Source organism: Trichechus manatus, unplaced genomic scaffold (assembly GCF_000243295.1).
Source record: "Trichechus manatus latirostris isolate Lorelei unplaced genomic scaffold, TriManLat1.0 scaffold00133, whole genome shotgun sequence".
Classification (NCBI taxonomy): domain Eukaryota; kingdom Metazoa; phylum Chordata; class Mammalia; order Sirenia; family Trichechidae; genus Trichechus; species Trichechus manatus.
In genome coordinates this window covers 6,730,796-6,754,759 of record NW_004444069.1, presented here as the reverse complement: position 1 = coordinate 6,754,759, position 23,964 = coordinate 6,730,796, and the positions used below count along the sequence as shown (strand labels likewise).

Sequence of the window (23,964 nt, the reverse complement as noted above, 5' to 3'; positions counted from 1 at the left end):
GTAGATAAGAAAAGATTCACCAAGATGATATCTGAGTAAAGACCTGAAAGAAATAAGGGAGAGAGTGACCTGTGTGGATATCTGTGGGAAGAGGATTACTTGTAGAGGAAATAGCAAGTACAAGGTCCCTGGGCAGGGTGGAAAGTGTGCCTAGTGTGTTTAACAAGAGCAATGAGCCCAGTGTGGGTGAGTGGTTGGAGTGAGGGGAAGAGTTGTAGGAAATAAGGCCAGAGACATAATGGGGATAGAGGAGAAACATAATGGGGTGGGAGTGTGTTGCCTTCTGGGCCATTGTAAGGTCTTTGGCTTACATACTGAGGGGGTTGGGAAGCCATTAGTTAAATTTTAACAAGCTCATTCTAGCTGCTGTTTTGAGAAAGGAGGACAAAGGGAGAAGCAGGGTGATCAGTTATGATGCTGTTGAAATAATCCAAGAGAGCTGACAATGGCTCAGGTCAAATTAACAGCAGTGGACATGGTGAAAAGTGGTTGAATCTGGGGTACATTTTGTAGGTAACACTGAGAGATTTGTGGACAGGTTGGAAACAGGATGAGAGTAACCAAGGTGTCAAGGGTCACTCCCAGGTTTTTGGCCTGAGTGACTTCAAAGGATGGAGCTGCTATTTACTGAGATGGGGAGACTAAGAGGAGCAGGTTTGGGTTGAAGTATACTCAGGTTTTTGATGTGTTAAATATGAGGACATTTTAGACGTCTGAGATGTCTGTGTCTGCAGTGCAGTGGAGAGGCTTTAGTGGGAGATAAAAATGTGGGGTTCAACAGTGAATGTTTGGTAATTAAGCAATGAGATTGAAGTTATCTATTTAGAATGAAGGTTAGGTCTAGAGTCATGGGCTGCTGATACATGGTTGCATAGCCTCTTCCAGAATGCTATGCTGCTTTGCTAAAGCTCCTTAGGCGTTCTGAACCATTCTGGACTTGAACCATTCTGGATTACTCACATACAGCAGTAGTGGCAAGGGAATAGGCTCTGAAGCTCAGATGACCTAGATTCATATAGTGGCTCCACTGCTCTCACTAGCCAAAAGATCTTGGGCAAGTTATTTATCTTGGGCAGATAAATAACGATAGCCTCCATTTTATACATCTATAAAATGAGGATAGCAACTTTCATAAGGTTGTAGAGAGAATTAAATCAATACATGTGAGAGTGGTTTGCACACAGAACACACTTAAGAAATTCAAGTTGTTATTATTGACCCACCAAGCATGGGTTCCTTCAACCCAACACTAGCTGATGATGCCAACATCATCAGCTGTGGATACTTCCTCCAATCAAAAATTTAGTCAGATGGGGACTGTTTATGTCACCTAGCACCCAAACAAAAACACTGTCAACTTCACCATTTTATGTACCAAGTCCAAAGGTTACAAAATGTGGACAAAATAACCTGCTCAGCTATTATTTCAAAAGATATTCTATCAACTTTATTTTTTAAATCGACTCCTTTCTAAAACCCACACAATAGTGACTCACAAAAAGAGTAAGAAGTTATCTTAATCATGTTTTGCTCAAGGATCATTTTTCTTCTGCTGATCTGACTCTCAAATTCTTCTTCCTATTTGATTGTCCTTTTAGCGAAGGCTTACTTTAAAAATATTTTAAAAATTTGATATCCATAAGAGAATGAAGGCAATCACAAGATTCTAGTAAGAGCAATCCTGAGATTCTAAAAATAAAAATCTAAACATCTTCCCCTTAGAGACAGGACAGGCAGGAGACAAGCTACATCTGCACCCTGTCTGGCTGAAGGTCCTTGAAAGCTCTGAATTCCGAATATTCAAAAGGAGTGCATATGGAGGAGGCATAAAGCAGCATCCTATTGTATTCATGGGGGATGGCTGGGGGATTAAATTATTTCACAGAAGTTGTGCCTCGGAAGAGTTTACAATTCGGATGGAGAGGAGAAAAACAACACCCATTCTGAGATAAAAAACAAAATTAAGCACAGCAGCCAGTAAACAGTGTAACTATACATGTCTATGTATATATATAATATATACATTGAGTTATTACACCTTCTCCTCACTTACTGTCTATTTTGTTATCCAACATTTCACATTTACGACAAAGTAAAAATCTACTATCTGGCTATTTTGCACATTATTGATGTATGTCTGGCAGTAACAAATGCTGAGGTGCGAGGCAAGAGTAACGCTGGCTGTGATGGTTATGTGTCACCTTGGCTGGGCCACGATCCTCAGTGGCTTGGCAGTTATGTAATGATGTAATTTGGCAGTTATGTAATGATATAGTCATCCTCCATTTCTGCATACCTACCTCGTCTTTGGAACCTAACTATGTTGACAAGTGAGGAGTGGGGGTTTATACACACGCATACATGCATGTTGTTGTTAATTGCCGTTGCGTTGGTTCTGATTCATGGTGACCCCATGTGTGCAGAGTAGAACTGCTCCATGGGGTTTTCAAGGTTATGACCTTTCAGAAGCAGATCGCCAGGCCTGTCTTTTGAGGTGCCTCTGGGTGGGTTCAAACAGCCAACCTTTCAGCTAGTAGTTGAGTGCTTAACCATTTGTGCCACTCAGGAACTCCACCTAGCATATAGTAAATACTGTGTAAGTGCTCCCTGCTATTATTATTTTTACATGAGTTGGTAGAAATGCTTTTGTAAACTGGAGTGCCTAAGAAAATGCTTATGAACTGGGGTGCACCTGAATAAGAATCTTGTAGGCCAGGGAGAAGGTAATGAGACAGGGTAACAACCTGAGCAGGGCAGAAGGTTGAACATGACAAAGCTCTACCACCTCAAACCAGCAAACAGTAAAAATGAGAAGCAAATGTAGCATGAAGAATGACACAAACAAGAAAGTTTTATTTTAGAAATAGCAACCCCTAATTGGCTCCAGAAAAGACAATTGGCCACAAGCAGACTTCTTTGGCCCTTGTTCTTTATGCACCCCTTTTTGCCCACTCCAAAAAAAGAAGAGACTCAAAGAAGATTCCTTCCGAATGTGTATCACCATTTATTGTAGTTTGAGTTAGGAATTGAACAGAGGACATTGTCTGCAGAAGGGGGAAAAAAGGAAAAGAAAAAGAAAGTATGTTTTTGTAGACTTAATTTCTTTAAAACACTTTATGGTTTCAAATCCTTTTTTACCCCAAAGGAAATTCGAGAATTCAAGTATGTTAAGTAGGGAGCAGTAATACGAAAAGGTAGATGTGTGTGTGTGTGTGTGTGTGTATGTGTGTGTATGCACACGTGTGTTGAAATAAAGACCTACTTCCACATTTCTTGCACCCTTTTTTGCTTTGGTAAGGCCAAGCCCCAAAGGACACATCATACAAATGACCCTGCTTCTAACTCACAGTCTCAATAGTCGAGGAATTTATTTCCCTCACAGGACAACTGTAAAGGTTTAGAACTGTCATATAGCATTAAAAAAAACCACCCCTTCCCCCCAAAAAAAGATAACTCATGAAAGTCCTGATATACTTAAACACCCCCTGTGCTGCAGCTGTTTTTTAGAGTCCTAACAGAGTGCTTATTATAAGGACCGGAGCAGCAGGATTCTCTTTATTTCGTTCAGGATAAAAAATTTAAGAGGGACATTTCAAAAGAAAAAAAATAAAAATAAAAACTAAAATTCAAATTCTGAAAATATCTTGCCTTTTTTATTAATCATGTCATCTAACACCAATTAAAAAAACAAATATGTGAATATGATATAAAAATACGATCCCAGATTAACACTTTGTTGCAGGCACAGTTATCTCACAGAATATATGTTTGGAGGGCCAGGGAAGGGAGTTTATTTTTGTTTTTGCTTCTCTTAAAAAAAAAAATCCACAGCAGTGCAAGTAGGGTCAGGAAGGAGGAGGGGTGGGGGTAGATTATTTAGCAGCAAAATGTCCAAAGTTCTCTAATCACAATCAAATCAACGGATATTGGGTTTAAAAAAAAAAAACAACAAAAAAAAACCCTAACAGATGAAGGAGATGCTGCCCAGACCCACTCGTCATTGCTATAAGACTTCAGTTGCAAAAGCCCCAAATGATGACATGTGAAGGACGTGCTTTATTACACAAGCAATCAATCATAACATGTGTCCCTCGACATTTTGACTGTGTTTGTCACTTAAATATATGTACAGGAATTGGGCTCCTCTTCTCGTCACGTCCTTTCAGGTCTCTACTGTTTGGTCACTCAGGGTGGGCACGAGGTGTATTTGGCCACATCTGGCCTCCAACGTTTTTACACCATTTCCGCCACCAATGCTGCTTCTGCTTGCCTCACTGGCCTTGGCTGTTTCAAGCAGGGGGTGAGCAAGAGGGACGGTTTAATGATCACTGTTCTGTTTCTCTCTCATCCAGGCATGAATCTGTTCTTTCAATTCTGGCACTGAGGAAAGAAAAGGAAAGCAGGGTTAAGGCCCCGGATGGGAGGGTTCTTCCTGAGAAATGAGGCTTGGAATTCTGTATAAATGGAGAGAAAAGGCCACTCATTTCCACGTTAAGCTGAGGACTGCAGAAGGAATAGAACTGGAAAAGGAAAGACCCGAATTTTACAGTGGGGAAGAAAAAAGTGTCGCTGACTAGGTAGTTTCTGGATTTGATAAATTTCCCTTTTGATTCATCTCTGGTGTACAATTTTGGTTTAACCTCTTGGTCCTGATATCAGCACTGCAACCCCAGCTGCACCCTCCCTACCTGGCTCCAGCATGCTCTCTGTCAGCGTCTGTCGGTTGAAGGGGTCCGTGGGGGAGTTCAGCAAGTGCCGCAGGATGATGGAACGGTCCATGATGGTGCCAGAGGGCAGCCGCACGGGGTCAGTCATCAGGGTGTCCATCAGAGGGTCTGCAGGGACAAAGATCCTTCATAAACCAAACTCTAATCAAATAATAGAGCCTGAAACTGAAAAAGAAAACAAAACAAATCCTCTCCTATCGGTGAAAATATACCCATAGGAAGAGCAATCAAATGGCCCCTACTAGGTCCCTGAGTTTAGGATGAAATCAGCATTAGATAAAGGCATATACATTGCCTCTTGTTGATGGGAAAGTAGCCTTTTGTTTGCTGGTGCTGGAAGGAAAGAATAGAGAAGACAGACTAGGGATGGACACAGTGGCAGGCCCTCACAAGAGAAGATGGCAGGCTAGGATCCTTTATCTCACACGTCTTTGATAACATGAATCACCACCTACAAAGGCGATGCTGCCCTTGGGATCTTCAGGGCTGTTATCTGGTTTGATTTCTGGCCAAGGACTTTCTTCATATTTCTTTTAATTTACAGTATGAACTAAAATTAGGCAAATGCAATTTCAGAGAAAGTGTTTTAGAAAGCAACTACAGCATGCCATTAAAAAGTTCAAAGCACAGAATGCACCCTTTTAATGTTATATTTTTTAATTTGACTCCAATCAACGAATTCTGCATTGAAAACAGCAGCTTTCACTTGCCTCTGAACTCATCGGGGGCGTCACTATAGTCGATTTCTGCACGTGCGTTCTTGGCTACTATCTCTTCTACCTTCTCGGCGAGAAGCTTAAACTTCTCTATTGCTATTGTGGATTTGATCCCTGCCTTCCGCATCTTTGAAATCACTTCTTCAAACAACTCCTTGCTATAGGATCTCTGCAAATGAAGAAAGGCAATGTGAGGACTGCATATACTTTAAGTGGAAAAATACAAGCTGCAGAAAATATCCTTTGTATGATCCATTTGTGTGCATCTTCTTCCTTCTTCTTTTTCTTAAAAAAGCCCTAAAACTATAAATGCACAGAAAAGACTAGAATAATACACGTCAAACTGTAAAGGTCATTACCTCTGGGACTGCGACAAATCAGGGGAGATTTTTGATTTTTTACAGCAAGTATGCCATTTCTACTCAAGATTAGATATTAGGAAGAAAGGGCATCTAATCTATCTCACTGCTTGCAGGGCACTGTGCCCTAGCGGTGTATGAGGAGGTGGACATTTCAGCTCCTTCTCTGAAGGCAAACGTGTGAAAACAACCCAGTACGGTTCATACTTGAAAGGCATTTTCTCCCATTCACTACCAATCCTTCTTTAAGATGATTTAGTTTGACACCATCAAAAGCCAGGGCTCCTCTGACATTAGACCACCCAGACGAAGGTGTGAACAGGCCTGGGAGCAGACACAATTTAAGTCCACTAGAGGGGCGGGGGTTTAAAGGACAAGTGTCAACCACAGATCCAGCCAAACTTGGATTTGAATTCTGGCTCTATCACCTACCAGCTTGTGTTGTTGTTGTTGAGAACCATCAAGTTAACTTTCGACACAGCAACCCCACGTGACAGAGTAGAACTGCCCCATAGGTTTTCTAGGCTGTACTGTCGGTACCAGGGCTTTACACTATTGATGCCCTTGAGCTTTTGCTCGCAATAATGTGACCCGTGATTTACATCTGTGGATTCACATCAACAACTATTGTATGAAGTCATCTCAGTACAGTCATGCATCATTTAACGTCCATGATACATTCTGTGAAATAGAATGTTATGTGATTTGGATGTTGTGTGATCATACTATACGCTTAGCGAAGCTATATGGGATACTGCTGCTATCACTAGCACTGGTTTTGCTGCATTTGGGAGCCATGATGCACTTCACAGTAATATTTTCAAAAGAAAACTAAACCGAGAGATAATGCTACAACACTCAAGGGACGCGTGATACATGAGATTGGATGCTGCTGCCTATGAGTAGAAGCATACTCTGTTACGTGTAAATTTTTTATTTCTAAGTAGGGAAAGTTCACTTTAAAATAACAATAGAAAATACAGTACAGTACATATATAAGCCAGTAACATAGGCGTTTATCATGACTATCAAGACATATATGTATTATAGGTTATATATGTACTGTACCATTATACACTTTGCAGCACAATCACTTTGTAGACAAGAGACATGAGAAACACGTGTTGGGTGAGCGAAGCTGTTTTGTTTGCTACATCCAGTTATGTCCGCTATGTCCCATTCTCCGAACGGGATTTCTGAACTCTGCTGCAGCCTTCTGGGATCACGAACATATATGCCGTCCGACGTTGCCAGAACGGACATTATGTCGTGCATGACTATACTTGGGTTCTCTCAGAGTGCTGGACTGAAATTCCTCAATCTATCTTCTTTTAACTCCAGTTTCTAAATAAGTGCACACACTCACTTTCTCTCTCCACACACCCACATCCCTTATTAATCCATGCAACTAAGGGCAAAAGGGGAAAGAGTGCAAGGAGGGTGCCTGGGCCTAGCAAAAATCTTCTAGAACCCAGGAAAGGTCACAGAGTCTCTGTTATATTTTATGAACCTAAAATACTACATTAACTTAACCCTTTATTTGGCATCTAGTTATTATAAGCCAGGTAAGCCACAGTCCCATTCCCTCCAGGGAGGGCACAGAAGACAAACGGCAGGAAGACTGTAATAAGATGTAGGGAGGATAAAAATGCAGGGGAATTACTGGAGCACAGAGAGAAGCACTGCTATAGACAGTATTGAGACGATTTCACCAGGCACTTTTTGATCTTCTTTTTGTAACGAGCAGCTGTTTCTTGGCCCATTTTTTTATCATCATAAAAAATCACCCATTCTATTTATCAAAAGATGATGAATTTTTAACCAGTTGACTTGTGCTTGCTTACAAGTCAACTTCTAAGATGCATCAGTATAGTGAGGATTATTAGAAATCAAAGGGTATTTATGATAAGGGGACATGGCATTCAGCTTCAAAGACCAGTGACATCAACGAACCAACCAAATACATATTACTGAGCTGCTTTTTCAAGTTCTGCATGGTAGGGGTCAGGCAAGAAGAGCAGTTACAAAATTAAACACAGAACTATCTGATAAGAGATTAAGATCCAGAATACATAAAGAACGCTTACAACTCAACACCAAAAAGATAAACAACCCAATTAAGAAATGGGCAAATGACTTGAATAGACATCTCCTCAAAGAAAATATACAAATGGCCAAAAAGTACATGAAAAGATGCTCAACATCATTAGTCATTAGGGAAACGCAAATCAAAACCACAATGAGATATCATCCCCACTAGGATGGTTATAATTAAAAAAATGGAAAATAACAAGGGTTGGCAAGGATGTGGAGAAACAGGAACACTTGTATGTTGCTGGTGGGAATGTAAAATGGTTCAGCACTGTGGAAAACAGTTTGATGGTTCCTCAAAAAGTTAAACAAAGAACTACCATATGATCCAGCAATTCCCTCCAAGGTATATACCCCCAAAAGTGAAAACAGGTATTCAAACAAATAATTGTACACGAATGTTCACAGCAGCATTATTTACAATAGCCAAAAGGTAGAAACAACCCAAATGTCCATCAACAGATGAATGGATAAACAAAACGTGGTATATCTATACAACGGCGTATTAATTTAGTCATAAAAAGGAATGAAGTTCCGAACATGTTACAACATGAGTGAAAGAAGCCAGATACAAAAGGTCATACACTGTATTATCCCATTAATATGAAATATCCACAATAGGTAAATCCATAGAGACAGGAAGGAGATTAGTGGTTGCCAGGGGCTGGGGCGGGGGCAGGATGGGGAATAACTGCTTAATGGGTACGAGGTTTCCTTGGGGGAGATGAAAATGTTTTGGTGATAGCTGTGCAACATTGTGAATGTACTAAATACCACTAATTGTACACTTTAAAATGGTTAATTTTATGTTATGTGAATTTCACCACAATTAAAAAAAAATTCAACAAGAAAAATAAGCATGAAATCTAGGGGATGCAGACTCAATATTCTGCATCCCTCCTCGCTCCCTCCTATATTAGAGGAAGAAGCTTAGGAAAGACCGCATGGGAGAAAGCGTGATTTCCAATGGGTTCTTTCTTATTTGTTTTTAAATGGAAAATAGTGTTAGACACCGCTCCACAAATTGTCAGTGCTTCAGTCTCCCACAGAATTGGAGTCTGCCAGTAAAAGCAGAGTGGCCACGGATGCAGGTCACAGCACTGACGCAAGTGGTTCTTCATGCTGCTGCCTCTGTTCACCCTCTGGACACTGGTCTTCAGTCCCTTCCTGGTATGGAGGGAGAGAAGCCTCTTTCCTTCCTTGCAAAACTGCCATTTTCATCTACCCTTTGTTTTCCCAGGAAAACAAAACACACCAAAGCAAACCAAAAACACTGCTTCCAAAGAAGACAAAATTCTACCTATCATCTGATGCTTTCTAGCCTTCTGTCCTCTTCCAAAACAAACAAGTAGCCAGGTCCCTAATTAACCAATAAAAACTGAAACTGCCCAACAAACACCACAAACAACATACCGTAAAAGGAAGTAAAAAAAAATCCACTGAAAATGTGTTTCTCTTGCCACTGTGTCACTGGCACTTGTGTGTTCGCCTTACGAATCTGGAAGAATAGGGCTATTTAGACACTCATGAACACCTGTGTGCCACTAGGCAAAAACCGCTGTCTACGCAAGCCAGGTGCCTCCACAGGCCGCCACCACAATCCACAGGCATTACCAGGCAGTGTCGACGTTCTGTTGGTCACCAAGGAAAGGCAACTTGGAACACTTCTTTATCACCTACTTGGTTTTTATTGTCTCACTGGGCATGATCTGCTTGTCCACACGGCAACCTTTGTGTTACGGCAACCTTTTATGATGTGGCAGCCACAGCAGACTTAGCAGGAGAAGAGGGAGCACACTAAACAATGACTCTTCCAGGTCTCTAGATAGTAAAAATGGAAGAGTCTCCAGGGGACTCTTCACACTACTGATCTCTGGTTGGGCTACGGAAGTCCACCTACAGCCCTACTGCTACCCAAGGCAGACGACCTACCTTCATTAGTGAGTGCTTCCGTTTTCTTTCCCTCACTGCAGACTACCACTGATCTTCCCTTTCTAAACATGTACCATATTACATGGTCACAGGCAAGGGACACGGTATATCTTTTAATAACTCCCAAATATAACTGCAATCTCCTAACCCTTTTACCACTACTTCCTATGGAAAAAGTGTGTTACACATAGGTATTTATTTTCCATTAAAGGCACTCTGTCAAGACCACATCCCTTGTTTATCTCAAAAAGTACCTTCGTATGTGAGTTATATCTGAATAAGCTTGTTATTTTAAAAAAAGTACCTATAATTCCTCTATCTTAACATTATTCCTTTGGATGAGGTATGGGTAAAGAAACTTCTAGAATGCCTACTGATGGTTAACCTTATTTGGATAAATAATGTGAAAAAAGATAGAAATAAGCATGGCACTTTCTAGGAATTTTAAGTGAAGTGCAGAGAGATTGAGAATGTGGGTTTAGGACTACACTGCCTGCTCATGGATCCTGCCTCTATCCCATACTAACTCTGGGGCCTTGAGTAAGCTATGTAACCTCTCTGCGCCTCAGTTTCCTCATTTTAAAATGAGGGATTTAATAGAACCTACACCATAGGATTTTGAGAGGACTGAATGAGTGAAAATAATGGAAAGTGGTTAGAATTTAGTATATAGTTAATAAGCATTAGCCATTACTATATTGAAGATGATGCAGGAGAGAAGAACATGGAGAAAGGGGAAGCCCTTTATGAGATTATTGGAAAATCACAAAGTGAGGTTGGGGAGGGGTAGCTTGGGCTACACTGGTAGCTATGAAAACAAAGAACACGAAACCAGGTCAAGAAACAGATCTGATCACAGGGCACAGCACCACATGAGGTTTTGACCTAGAAGACCACAAAAATAATGGCAGCACTAAAGCAGGGAACTTGGGTAGGTTTAGATTTGCTGAGAAAGTCAGGCTTTCCTGTGAATGTGATGGATTTGTTGAGTAGGCCCTTAGGAAGACCAGGCAAGAAATGAACTGGAGACAGATTTGGGAGCCAAACCCAACCCTGTACTTCCAAAGGGAAACAACCAAGGCATCTCCATTTGCACTAGACAAGCTCCCCTGCCAACGCGGCCATTGTTGTCATTTACATCCTAAAAACTTCTCAAACCACAACTGAAAGGTATCACCTTCCTTCATTCCAAGTGGGATAAGGGGAAGATGGTATGTGATTACACAGGATCTACCAGTAAATTTGCAGATAAGCAAACTAAGATCTCCCAGTTCAGGAGATGGAACCCCAGAGCCCTCCCCCAAGATGGCCTCTTTGTCCCTTGGACACTGACCTGGTCATCAGCAATGGCTTTAGCAAAGCGAGCACAGTCCAGCTGCAAGTATATATCGGTCAGTTGGTCCAACAGCTTCTTTGGTTCAAAGCCATATTTCTCAGGGTTTTCAACTTTCAGATCACGGCATTTGGGGCCACAGAGTTGCTGAAGATTAAAGTTCAGCATTGCAGCCAATCGGGGTCCAAGTTCCTAGGAAATCATAAGATATTAGGACAATTCATGCCGTTGAGACAAGTGAGAAGGACCAAAAAAAAACTCCCATTTCAGTGAAGGAAGAGGAATCAGCTAGATGAATCTTCAAAAAGTCCCTTTTATGTGTCGTGTATTATAAGTTGGAGAAGGACAACATTCTATTCAATATTTTCTTTTCTGTCCATTTCTAATCTGATAATTGTAATACTTAATGGAAGGCTGCAGGCTGATAGAATATTTATATAGTGACATCGGGCAACCTTTTCTTTAAATTCATCTTTTAATTACAAAAACAAGTATCATTCCATGAAACAGGTAAAAGAAAAAACTATTCATAATTCTATCATCATAATACAAGTCACAAAAGTGTTTGTGTAGGCTCTTTCAGCCATCATTCAATACACTGTTTTTCATAAATTTCAAAAGTCCCTGACTTTAGACAATGTATGTCATTCTTATTTATCAAATACAATGAGGACAGAAATGCAAATGAGTAGAAGATAAAATTTATGTCTTGAAAATTTTGAAATCTCACCAGTGAGATAATGCAAACTTAAATGAAACAACTAGAAAGCAATGATAAAACAATATGTAATAATCAAACAAGAATATACAATACACACTGCAGTTGGGTACATACTGCCTTAAGCAAACATGAAATAGGAACATTTGGCTTAGGTGTAAGTGTTAAGAAGTTGTAAAATAAAGGAGCAATCAGATTAGGACAGAGTTGGTCATTTAAGGGTTTCTGAAGTGGGAGAGTTTTGAGGCAGCCAATAAAGTAGACAAAAAAATGGTGCAGCAAAGGGAAGGAAGAAGGGAGCAGAAAAATCAAAGCAGGCACAGGTCCAAGATCAAGGGCAGAAGGCCAGAGGCAGAGTGTGTTGATGGCTCGTTGTTGCCGTTGTTAGGTGCCACTGAGTGGATTCCGAATCATAGTGACCCCATGTGACAGACTAGAACTGCCCTATAGGGTTTTCTTGGCTGTAACCTTTACGGAAGCAGATTGCCAGGTCTTTCTTCCATGGAGCTGCTGGGTGGGATCGAACAGTTAAACTTTTGGTTAGCAGCTGAGTGCCTAACCATTATACCACTAGGGCTCCTTATTGATGGCTCAAGGCTAAAAAAAAACTTAAATTTAATTGACATGAAAAAATTAGGCTTAGTTTTCAATAATTACTTTGAAAAAGGAAGAATTTAGAACTAAAAATAGGCTTCTCATGATTTAATCTCAAATTTTCAGTTTCCTACCTTCTAACAATCAAATGCCATTACCATTAGAGTCACTGAACTTACAGTAAAACATGGTTCAGGGCAGGGGCTGGCAAACTACTACCCATGGGCCAAATGTGGCCCAACATCTGTTTTTATAAATAAAGGTTTATTGGAACACAGTCACATTCATTCGTTCATGTATTGTCTATGGTTGCTTTTGTGCTACAACAGCAGACTTGAACAGTTGCAATAGAGACCATGTAGCCCACAAAGCCTTACCTATTTGTTATCTGGCCTCTACAGAAAAAGTTTAAAGAAATGTCATTTTGCAAACCATTAAGGCAAGCAAGTATCTGAACTATCTTGTTTAAATTAGCTGTGGTGTTCTTATGCTTTGAATAGTGAGCTCTATTTTGTTTCATGTCTTACTGCTCTTGTACTCAAATTTGTTTATAAAGAGACACAAGCTGGAGAATGAAAAGAGAGCAGGAGACTCATCTCTTGAGTTGTACACAGGCAAGGGTGTGGCAATAATGCCTCTCCTGGTGACAATAAAACAAATCATGTGACAAAGGTTAAGAGTAAATATAGAAAACATGAGGAAATAGTATATAGTAGAACTATATTCCATTGTAAACTCTGTCTCCACGTAGCCAAATAACTACTGTATCTCAGGCACCTTTCTTCTTTTCCTCACTACCTTTGTGCAGTCCTCACCATAAAGCTTCTAACTGCCTGGTGTGAGTGGTCAAAGCAAGGCAGGGATCTCAGTTATGTTGCTTAGTTTCAATTTTAGAAATAGGACCTAGGTCTTCTTAATCATGTCAAGGTCAAACTTTCTGACTACCTTTGATCTACCATAAACCCTAATCATGGCTCTCGTTAACCTTTGGTTTCCTGAGTGTAACAAAGCTATATCTAAGAGAAATGAGAGATCTTACACAGTAAGTAGAAACACTTATATATTAAATAGAAATAATTGATTATCATATACTCCAACTTCCAACTGATGCCACCGTATACTCTTCCTATAAATAAAATACATAAATCAATAATGAAAAAATATGTCACAGCTTCAACATGAACAATCCAATGTGCTGTCTAAAGAGAAAGTGAATTAAGTCATCTTGGAATGACTGCAGATTGGGCAGTGGGATTAGACACATTCACCTCAGTCTAGAAACAGCATTTGTGTATTAATTAGCATAACTAGGCACAAAATCAGTAACAGAATTTTACCTATCAGTGACTGTGAAGCTGAAATTTCCATGATTTCAACAACTATGTTAAATTATAAGTGATAGAGTCTAAAGGTGTGATCCAATAGACAAAACAAACGTCCAAAAGTTTCTACTCACTGGTCTGAGGAACGGCTTCTGGACCTGCTTGGTAAGGATATGGAACATATCCACAGTTTCTGTTGCCAGGGCAAGATAAGAGCGCGAAACACGCTCATCCTGAGCAAGCTGAGACTGACGGGCCTGCTGCTGATCCTAGAAAACACAGAACAGACACCAAATAAATCTCAGTACTACTTATCAGCTCACCAAAACACCAAGCGCAAAGGAAAAACACAGTCAGCTCATAACTGGACAAGTGTGTAATGAGGCCAACACGCTTAGAGAATGGTACCACAACTCACACCAGTGAATTTTCCAGCTAACTGAAGCTTGTTCCTTTCTACATCATAACTCTTTAATCATGTTGGATATAAATTTTCCTAAAAGGTATTATATATTTTATTGCTAGAAGGTACATCAGAAAGAGTTTTCATGCTAAAAACCTTGGAGTCAGGCTGTTCTGAGTTCCAGTGCCATAAGAGCTTTGAATTGTGCGGCCTTGGCACATTATTTAATTTCCATGAGCCTCAGTTTCCTCAATGATAAAAGATGTCGCCGTAACGTCCATGCAGGATGAGAGAAGTGAATCTCTCATTGTACTTCGGTGCTTAATAAACGCTAGTTCACTTCCCTTAACAACAACTTTTACTTAGTCATCATTATTTTTAAAACTTGTAATGCATTCATTGTACTGAAGTATATAGGTTTAACCCCTACACCAAGTGCCTCCAGATCACTGGGCTTTTTGAATTTTGCCTTTCCACACTGTTAGGCTGTCACCTCTTACAACTGTCAGTATGCCTGCCTCTGGCACCGTCCTCCTCCTTCCATTCTGCCATGGGCTAGGAAACAAGATAATAAGGTGTGTTTGACTCATGGGTAAAATAAGGTGGAGCCCTGAAGCCTCTGAGATGGATAAAATACAGAAACATCAGTAAAGACTTAAAATCTTACATCTACTCAGAGGCCTTTTCACTTTTTGTTGGGGTAGGAGTGGGAGTAGGGAAAGAAACAGCAGGAATAGCTGAAGTTGCCAAATGAGTGCCCTCAGGGTAAGTGCTGTGCTTCTGTTGGTGTCTGATGGAGACTCTGCAATGACACTGGGTGGCCTGAGCCTCGGTACTCCTTGGTCAAGAATGAGCCTATTGAAAGAAAGACTACACCAGGAAAGGCACAAGAACAGCAAGGCGTGAACTATCTAAATGTATGAGTGTCTCGTTCATTCATTCAATAAAGATTATCTAGTGCCTTCTACATGCCAGGCCTTCCTTTAGGCACTGGTGATTGAGTGCAGAAACACGACTGATAAGGCTTCCTATCCTCATGGAGCAGATTCCAGTTAGGGAGACAATAACAAACAGATATGCAATATGTCTAATGGTAATGAATAAAAATAAAGCAGAGTAAGGGGGAGAAAGAGTGATGCTGAGGTCAGGGAACACTATTCTGGAAAGGGTAGTCAGGGAAGGCCATTCTGACGAGGTGTTACAGATTGAACTGTGTCCCCCAAAAAGATACGTTGACATTCTAACCTCCAGTATCTGTGAATGTGACCTTGTTTGGAAATAGGGTCTTGGAAGATGTTTCAATTAACATGAGGTCATACTGGGGTAGGGTGGGTCCTAATCCAATAACCAAAAGGTTGGCAGTTCAAACCCACCGCGGTGGGAGAAAGATGTAGCAGTTTGCTTCCATAAAGATTATTGCCTTGGAAACCTTGTGAGACAGTTCTACTCTATCCTATACGGTTGCTATGAGAATTCGACTTGACAGCAATGGGTTTGGTTTTTTGGGTCCTTACAAAAGAGGAGAAAAGACACAGACACAGACAGAGGGAAGAAAGCCATGTTAAGATGGCCGGGATTGGAGTGATCCCAAGGAACGCCAAGGAATGCTAGCCATCACCAGAATCAGGGAGAAAGGCATGAAATAGATTTTCCCTCAAAGCCTCTGGAAGGAATCAACACGGCCAATACCCAGATTTCTGACTCCCAGCCTCCAGAATTATGAAACAATAAACCTCTGTTCTTATAAGCCACTCAATTTGTGGTACTTTGTTACGAAGGCTCTGGGGAAACTAATACAGGAGGTGACATTTAAGTGGCTATCTGAAGGAAATGAATCAGCAAAAAACTGCAGGCAGTGTTCCAGGTAGAGGGAATAGCAAGTGCAAAGGCCCGCAGGTCTGTGAAGAGCAAGGAAGTACGCGTGATTAGGGTAGAGTGAGTGAAGAGGGGAGACAGGTAGGACAGGGCAGAGAAGTACTGTCGGGCAGGTACCGCAGCACCCTGTAGGCCACACTTGGGACTTGAGATTAGACTCTGAGTGAGAAGGGAAGCCCTGAAGGGTTCTGAACAGATTGGTGATAATGAGTGGATGGAGATTTTAATGGCATCTCTCTGGCTGCACTGTGGACTTGGGGAGAAAAGGGGGGAAGCTGGGAGAACAAATAGGGACTTCTGCAATAATCCAGGTAAGAGATGAGGGTAGCCTGGAGGTGGTTAAGAAGTGGTTAGACAGTGGATATATTTTAAGATAGAGCCTAGAGGCATTTGCTTAAAGAGAGTGAGAGAGTGAGAGAGAGAGAGAGAGAGACAGAGAAATGATTCCAAAGTGGTGGGTCTGAGCAATTAGTAGAATGGAGCTGCCAGTTATTGTGATTGGGCTGATTTACCAAGGAGGTTTCGAGGACATCAAGAGTTCAGTTTTGGACAAGTTGAGTTTTAGATATCTATTACACCAGGTAGAGAAGTGAGTCAACAGTTGGTTATATGAGTCTAGAGTCAGAAGTCTGAGCTTGGGGGATAAATTTGGGAGTTTGAGACTACAGATATTTAAAGACTTATAACAGATGAGATCACCTAGCAGTGATTGTCAACTGGGGCATCAGGCCTTGTAGGGGGGTGATTTTGGTTGCCTGATGACTGGGAGTAGGAGGGGCATCACTGGCATTAAATGGGCAGGACCCAGATACGCTAAATGTCCTGCAACGTACGGGGCAGTCTCTTATAATAAAGAGTTACTCACGCAAAATTCCAACTGGCACCTTCACTGAGAAATACTGACCTAGGAAACGAGTGAGGAAAGAGAAGCCTTTGTGCTGAGTGCTGGAGTCCTCCACTGAGAGGTCGGGGAGATAAGGAAGAGCAGGCAGGGAGGTGGGAGGTAGGAAGTGACTTCAAAGTCAAACTAAAATTATTTCTGAAATAGCAATTGTTAGGGAATATTTGTGCCTTTCTCTTTCTTCCATTAACACAGGAAAATCAATAGTATATGTTCAGTTGTCTCATAAACAAATGCTATTAAGCACTGACTATGAATAAGACAGTGTGTTCCAGATCCGTATCCTAACATCTACCATACAGGCTGGCATATAAACATCACGAAGTGGGTGCTACAGAGGTATACAGAAAGGCGTGAATGTTCAGCTACACTGTTTGGGGAAGGCCAATCATGAGGGGCATTTGGATAAGATCTTACTCAAACGATGGGGAGGATTTTGATACATAAGGATGGAAAGTAGAGCATTTTGGACAGAAGGGGTGTCTCAAAGTAAATGAAACACTAGCTATTCATATGAGCACCTACTCTGGGTCAGTCCTGAGCTATGTACTTTCCATCTATCATTTTTCGTTGTGACTTTCCTGCAAGGCAAGTATTATCTGCGACTTATGGATGAGGAAAGAGATGAAGTGCTTTTTTTTTTTTTTTTTTAATTGTACTTTAGATGAAGGTTTACAGAATAAATTAGCTTCTCATTAAACAGTTAGTATATATATTGTTTTATGGCATTGGTTAACAACCCCATGACATGTCAACACTCTCCCTTCTCGACCCTGGGTTCCCTATTAATAGCTTTCCTGTCCCCTCCTGCCTTCTAGTCCTTGCCTCTGGGCTGGTGTGCCCCTTTAGTCTCGTTTTGTCCTATGGGCCTGTCTAATCTTTGGCTGAAGGGTGAACCTCAGGAGTGACTTCATTACTGAGCTAAAAGGGTGTCCGGGGGCCATAGTCTCGGGTTTCTCTAGTCTCTGTCAGGTCAGTAAGTCTGGTCTCTTTTTGAGTTAGAATTTTGTTCTACAGTTTTCTCCAGCTCTGTCCAGGACCCTCTACTGTGATCCCTGTCAGAGCAGTCAGTGGTGGTAGCCGGGCACCATCTAGTTGTATTGGACTCAGTCTGGTGGAGGCTATGGTAGTTGTGGTCTATTAGTCCTTTGGACTAATCTTTCCCCTCTGTCTTTAGTTTTCTTCATTTTCCCTTGCTCCTGAAGGGGTGAGACCAGAGGCATATCTTAGATGGCCGCTCATAGGCTTTTAAGACTTCAGATGCTACTCACCGAAGTAGAATGTAGACCATTTTCTTTATAAACTATGTTATGCCAATTGAGCTAGATGTTCCCTGAGACCATGGTGCCTACAGCCCTCAGCCCTCAGCCCAGTAATTCAGTCTCTTAGGGAGTTTGGTTTGTCCATAGAGGAGACGAAGTAATTTTTAACGCATGGCGATGCTCGTTCTCAAACCCATGTGCCCTGGACGCCAAAGCTGGGCTCTTTCAACTATGGCTCATCTATTTGCCTGGTTCTGAGAGGAACTGGGGACTGGTCCAGATTGGTGCCAAATGACAGCATCAGACGTTAAGTTTGGAAGGATCTCTCAGAAAGACAACAGGGTTATTCTCTGAGAGCATCAGGCCAGGGGTTGACTCCAATCTATGGGTGTTGGGGAGCTATGGGAGGTTTTTGAGGAACAGTAGCAAAATGGTTTGTGTGTTTAGAAATGCACATGGGGGTAGTGGGTAAAACAGATTCTGGAGGGTGCCAGTCCACTGCCAAGGAAACAGGAGAAGATGTGGCATTACGTCCAGAATTACAATCAGAGGGGCTCAAGGAGCATAGTGGCATGGACATAGAAGAAATCCAGCATTCATGGATCCGGGAGGAAGCTCTGGTAAGGTACTTTTAAGTTTTTAGTTTAAGTACGTTGGTTACAACAAGATGTAAAATTTCCATCAAAGCTTCGGGAGTACTTGGAAAGAAAAACATTCCCTCAATTTGCTTCAAGATCTTTAAGATACTTTTTGACTCCAAAACATTATAACCTTGACACAATATTTTCATTCTGGGAATGCTACTGCAAGTAAAGAAAAAGTAGCCCTCTCTACATTTACATGAAGACTACCTTTGGAAAACAGTTCTGATTCTGAGCCCGACAACACTAGGGAGAGAACTAACCAACATATGACATCACCAGTAGCTATCAAGGACTTGGTAACTGATCCAGGATCCATCTAAATGGCTGAAAGAAATGTCAGGGAAGGGCAGTGTCATGGGAACAGCATGGATTTCTCATAGAACCTGGCAAAATGGGCTTCTTTTCTATTGTTGTGGTGTTGTTAGGTGTCTTTGAGTCGATTCCGACTCATAGCAACCCCATGTGACAGAGTAGAACTGCCCCATAGGGTTCCCTAGGCTGTAATCTTCATGGGAGCAGATGGCCAGGTCTTTCTCCCGAGGAGCAGCTGGGAGAGTATGAACTGCCAACCTTTTCGTTAGCAGCCGAGTACTTAACCATTGTGCCACCAGGGCCCCTTTTTTTTCTATTAGTAACTGAATATAGAATTAATTGTTTCAATTAAAAGGAAACAAACCCAGAATGCTGAGTGATTCATATATTTGTCTAGAGAAGACCATATGAGTAATTAAGTTCTTGTCTAGCAGGCAGTTTTCGATCTCAGTTACTTCCACAAATCTTAATCAATATATTCAGACAATAAAAGCTCTTCTCTGAAAAAAACAAAAAACAAACTTTAAAATTAAAGAGGCAAAGAAAGTTTTCAGGACATATTTTGAAAGGGCTTCTCAACTCATTTCTTAGCTTTAGATCAACTGTGTGAATATTCTTCTATTCCAAACCTGGGCTATAACTTCATGGCAGCCCATAGGTGGAAAAAGTCAGATCTAAAGTTATCAGAACCATATATGCAGCGCCTGAACCAGAGCTCTGTCCGTGTCCACAGGCAGAATCCCTGAACAGCTGCCAAAGCCTCTGGGACTGTGTCCTCACCCGGGGCAACTGGTCCCACTGCTCTTTGTTCTTCATCTCTTCTTGTACTTCATGGATCCGCTTCAGAGACTCCAGGCTTTCATCAAGCAAAAACGTCGTGTCATTTATCAACATGTTTATATAGCGAACAAACTGCTTCCCAGAACTGAAAAGGCAATTACATTGTACATGGTCATACATCTCCCTGAAGCAAAACATGGCAGCAGATCCCAGAAAATAAGCCTCCACCCAGAGTGCCAGCTAACTCGTTCTAAAGCTTTGACAACCTCAGCATAACTCAGGTACCAGAGAGTTCAAGGACTACTGGATCTGTTAGATTTTGCTATTCTTTTTTTTAAAAATAACTTATTTTATTTTTGTTGTTATTGAGAATATACACAGCAGAATATATACCAAGTCAATAATTTTGTTGCTGTTGGTTGTCATGGAGTGGATTCCAACTCATGGCGACCCAGGTATTACAGAATAGAACTGCTCCATAGAGTTTTTTGAGCTGTAATTTTTTTTTCAAAAAATTTATTTTGTTGTTGTTGTTGAGAATATACACAGCAAAACATAAGCCAATTCAGCAATTTCTACAAGTACAGTTCAGTAACAGTGACTACATTCTTCGAGTTGTGCAACCATTCTCACCTTCATTTTCTGAGTTGTTCCTCCACCATTAACATAAACTCACCTCTACCTAAGTCTCCTATCTAATCTTTTGAGTATTGTTGTCAATTTGACTCCATATAGATCTTGAAAGAGCATAATGCTCAAGGCATACATTCTTTATCAGTTATGCTGAACTACTGTTTGCTTTTAAGATGACTTCAGAGGATATTTTTGGTTTAAGGTTTAAAGTTTATCTCAGGGCAATAGTTTCAGGGGTTCACCCAGCCTCCATGGCTCCAGAAAGTCTGGAGTCCATGAGAACTTGAAATTCTGTTCTGCATTATCCCTCCTTTGATCAGGATTCTTCTACGGAATCTTTGATCAAAATGTTCAGTAATGGTAGCAGAGCACTGGCCAGTTCTTCTAGTCTCATGGCAAAGGAGACAGTTGTTCATGGAGGCAATTAGCTACACATTCCATATCCTCCTCTTATTCCTGATGCTCATTCTTCCTCTGTTGCTCCAGGCAAATAGAGACCACTTGTTGTGGCGGCAAGTTTTTAAGACCCCAGGCACTACGCAACAAACTAGGGGGTAGAACAGAAGCACTAAAGATGTTATTAGGCCTATGAACTGAGATGTCCCATGAAACCATGACCCTAAACCACCAAACCAAGGAACCAAATCCCATGAAGTGTTTGGCTGTATATAAGCAGCCTCAGTAGCTTTTTTTTTTTTTTTTTGCAACTATATCTATCACACAATGATTTTGCTATTCTTTTTAATTAATAGTGATTAATTCATTCTGTAGTGTGCTGGAGCCACCTTTCAGGGGCTCATAATAGTGAGTTGCTAAATATTCTGGAAACTTTTGAGCTGATTCCTTGGCAGCTTGTACTTGGCCACAGTGAAAGTGTTTACACCACAGAAAACCAGCGAATTCTAATCCCCCCTCCCCCCAATCGCAGGTTTACTAGAACACCCTTGGCTCATTCCCTGAATGTTTTTAAGTGGACAAAACACTGTTCCAGACTAGAAATATGGTTAAACTCACCAAGATACAAAGAAAGCACAAGTAATTACCCACACAAGAGGCAAGAGACTACTGATACAGTTATTCCACATTGTAAAGAAAGGCACATTGAAGAAAAAGTAAAACTTGTAATATTGATGAAGCAGGATATTAGTTTATAGAACTGAAGCTTCCAATCTAAGGAACTGTCCATTTGATCATGTTACAATAGAGGGCCTTGCTGGTGAACCGAGACAGCTTGGCCTACCTCCCTTAAGAGACTCTGTAACTGTCAGACTAGTGGAGAGAAGAGGACTACACTTCAGGATCGATGCCTGTGTAATTAGGGGATGGCAAGCCCACCCTGGGGAATAGTATTTCCCATGAACAAGGCAGGAGGCCTCAGTTTCAGGAACAGTAAAAGTGCAGGACGAGCCCTCCCAATTACACTATGCAGGTCAAGCTGTGAGCCTGCCTGGTCTCCTAAGTGCATCCCAGGATTTTCCTGGAACGTAATACTGACCATAGAGCAGTTCATGGAAACAAGGAATTAAGGAATTTATTTCATAGAAAGCTATCTAGTAATGGTTACTCCATTAATAATACACATTAACTAGGAACTCGGTTAACAAGTGACAGCAAGACTCAGTCAAAGACCAAAGGGTGAGAGGCGTGGTCAACATGACGGAGTACTTAGACGCTTCCCATATCCCTCTTACAACAAAGACCTGGAAAAACAAGTGATTTGATTCTAAGTGAACATTTGGCAGCCTTGAACACGGCAAGGTTAAGAAATCCATCTGAGTCATATGGGAGAGGAAGACCGTTTGGAACAGGTGAGGAGCGCTAGAGCCGCGGTGGCGAAACTGCAGAGACACCGCCACGTCGTGCCGCTGTGAAGCAGGCAGACAGCTGTGCTGTGCACACGCTCGAGAAGCAGTTTCCACATTGAGAGAGACCCGGAAGCAGAGATTCTGCTTGGACACTCCGAACCAGTGAAGAGCAGCTCCCAAGAGGCTAGGAGAAGTACATGCGTGCACCCTTTCGCGGTAATTGAAAAAAAAAAAAAGCCCATTTGGGAAAAACCTCTCTCCATTTTACCTCCTCCCTCCCTGCTCTGAACTGGGAGTCCACTGGGCTGAAAGTAGATCCCAAAAGGCACCCTTACCCATTCTCCTGGCCTTGGAGAGGGAACAAACAAGCTGCTGGCTCCCCTAGGCCAGGAACACAGGGTCGGCACAGCTCCTTTGCTGGCCACAGAAATCAGGGATCCGCAGACTCTGAGTGCCTTGCACCCCTATATAGACTTGTGGGGACCCATCTCAACAGCGTTAGCCCTCACTGCCACAGTACAACAGGGCAAACATCTGAAGTTTAACTTCAACTGCTTCAGCTGTGAACGGGCAGATTTGTGACCCTTGAAACAGCCCTGCCCCTCAAGCAGGCACTTTTATCGATCTGTAGCAGGGTCCTGAGGACTGGTGGTAGCTCCTAAGGTGCCTAGTCACCTGCTACAGGAGTTCAAGAAAAAGTGGTGCCCTCGAGTCTTTACAGCCAACACAGTGGGGTGCTCTTAGCCCGGCTGCAAAACTCACCTACCTATTCACCCTAGAGAATAGGGATACACTTTTCTTTCAGACTCCCAGGGGCACCCATCAGCCCCCTGCATGGCTCAGCACGTGATCCCCTACCACTGCCAGAGTCCAGTGCCTGCACCAATCACCCATGCCTCTCTAGGACTGGGGGTGAGAGTCTGCATCACACACTTGGTGACCGACTGCCTGCACACCCGAGCTGATCCCATATAGGAAAATTTAACGGACTCCGGGGTGCACATACTTAGTTACAGAACTAACCACCTGGTGACAGGACATTAGAGATCAAAAGGTGTCAAAAATCAAACCAGTGCACATAAGCAGCCGATTTGGGCATATCAAAACAAAACAAAAATAAGAAGCTAGGTCTCACTAAGCAAACATAAAATAAAATTATAATAAATTATTGATGGCTTGGAGACAACAGTCAGTATCAAGTCACATAAGGAGGCAGTCCATGATGGCTTCAGCAAGCCCCCAAAATAAAGAATCAATAAATTCTCTGGAGGAAGAGCACTTCTTGGAATTACCAGAGGCAGAATACAAAAGATTAATATACAGAACTCTTCTAGAAATAAGAAAGGAAATTCGACAGAATGCAGAAATAGCCAGGCAACATACAGACACAGTAATAGCGGAACTTAAAAAAGTTATTCAAAAACATAATGCCAAATTTAATAGGCTGCAAGAATCCCTAGAGAGACAGCAATCAGAAATCCAGAAGATTAACAATAAAATTTCAGAATTAGACAACTCAATAGAAAGTCATAGGAGCAGAATTGAGGCAGTAGAAGT

At 41.6% G+C, this 23,964-nt stretch overlaps 1 protein-coding gene across 3 annotated transcripts in view; it reads right to left on the bottom strand.

The window, feature by feature from the left end:
- Positions 1–2,983: 2,983 nt before the first annotated feature.
- The window catches only part of UBE4B (ubiquitination factor E4B), a 141,914-nt gene continuing 120,933 nt past the window's right edge, over positions 2,984–23,964 (bottom strand). Inside the window, exons 22-27 of one of the 3 annotated variants that reach the window (XM_004385149.1) lie at positions 19,970–20,114; positions 13,927–14,061; positions 11,159–11,350; positions 5,438–5,612; positions 4,689–4,835; positions 2,984–4,380 (exon numbers count right to left, since the gene is read on the bottom strand). In XM_004385149.1, the coding sequence (XP_004385206.1) occupies positions 4,319–4,380; positions 4,689–4,835; positions 5,438–5,612; positions 11,159–11,350; positions 13,927–14,061; positions 19,970–20,114 (856 nt within the window). In that variant the 3' untranslated portion in view covers positions 2,984–4,318. Of the gene's footprint in view, positions 4,381–4,688; positions 4,836–5,437; positions 5,613–11,158; positions 11,351–13,926; positions 14,062–19,613; positions 19,690–19,969; positions 20,115–23,964 lie in introns of those variants that run through there. The other 2 variants (XM_023739408.1, XM_023739407.1) reach the window with 2 other exon arrangements.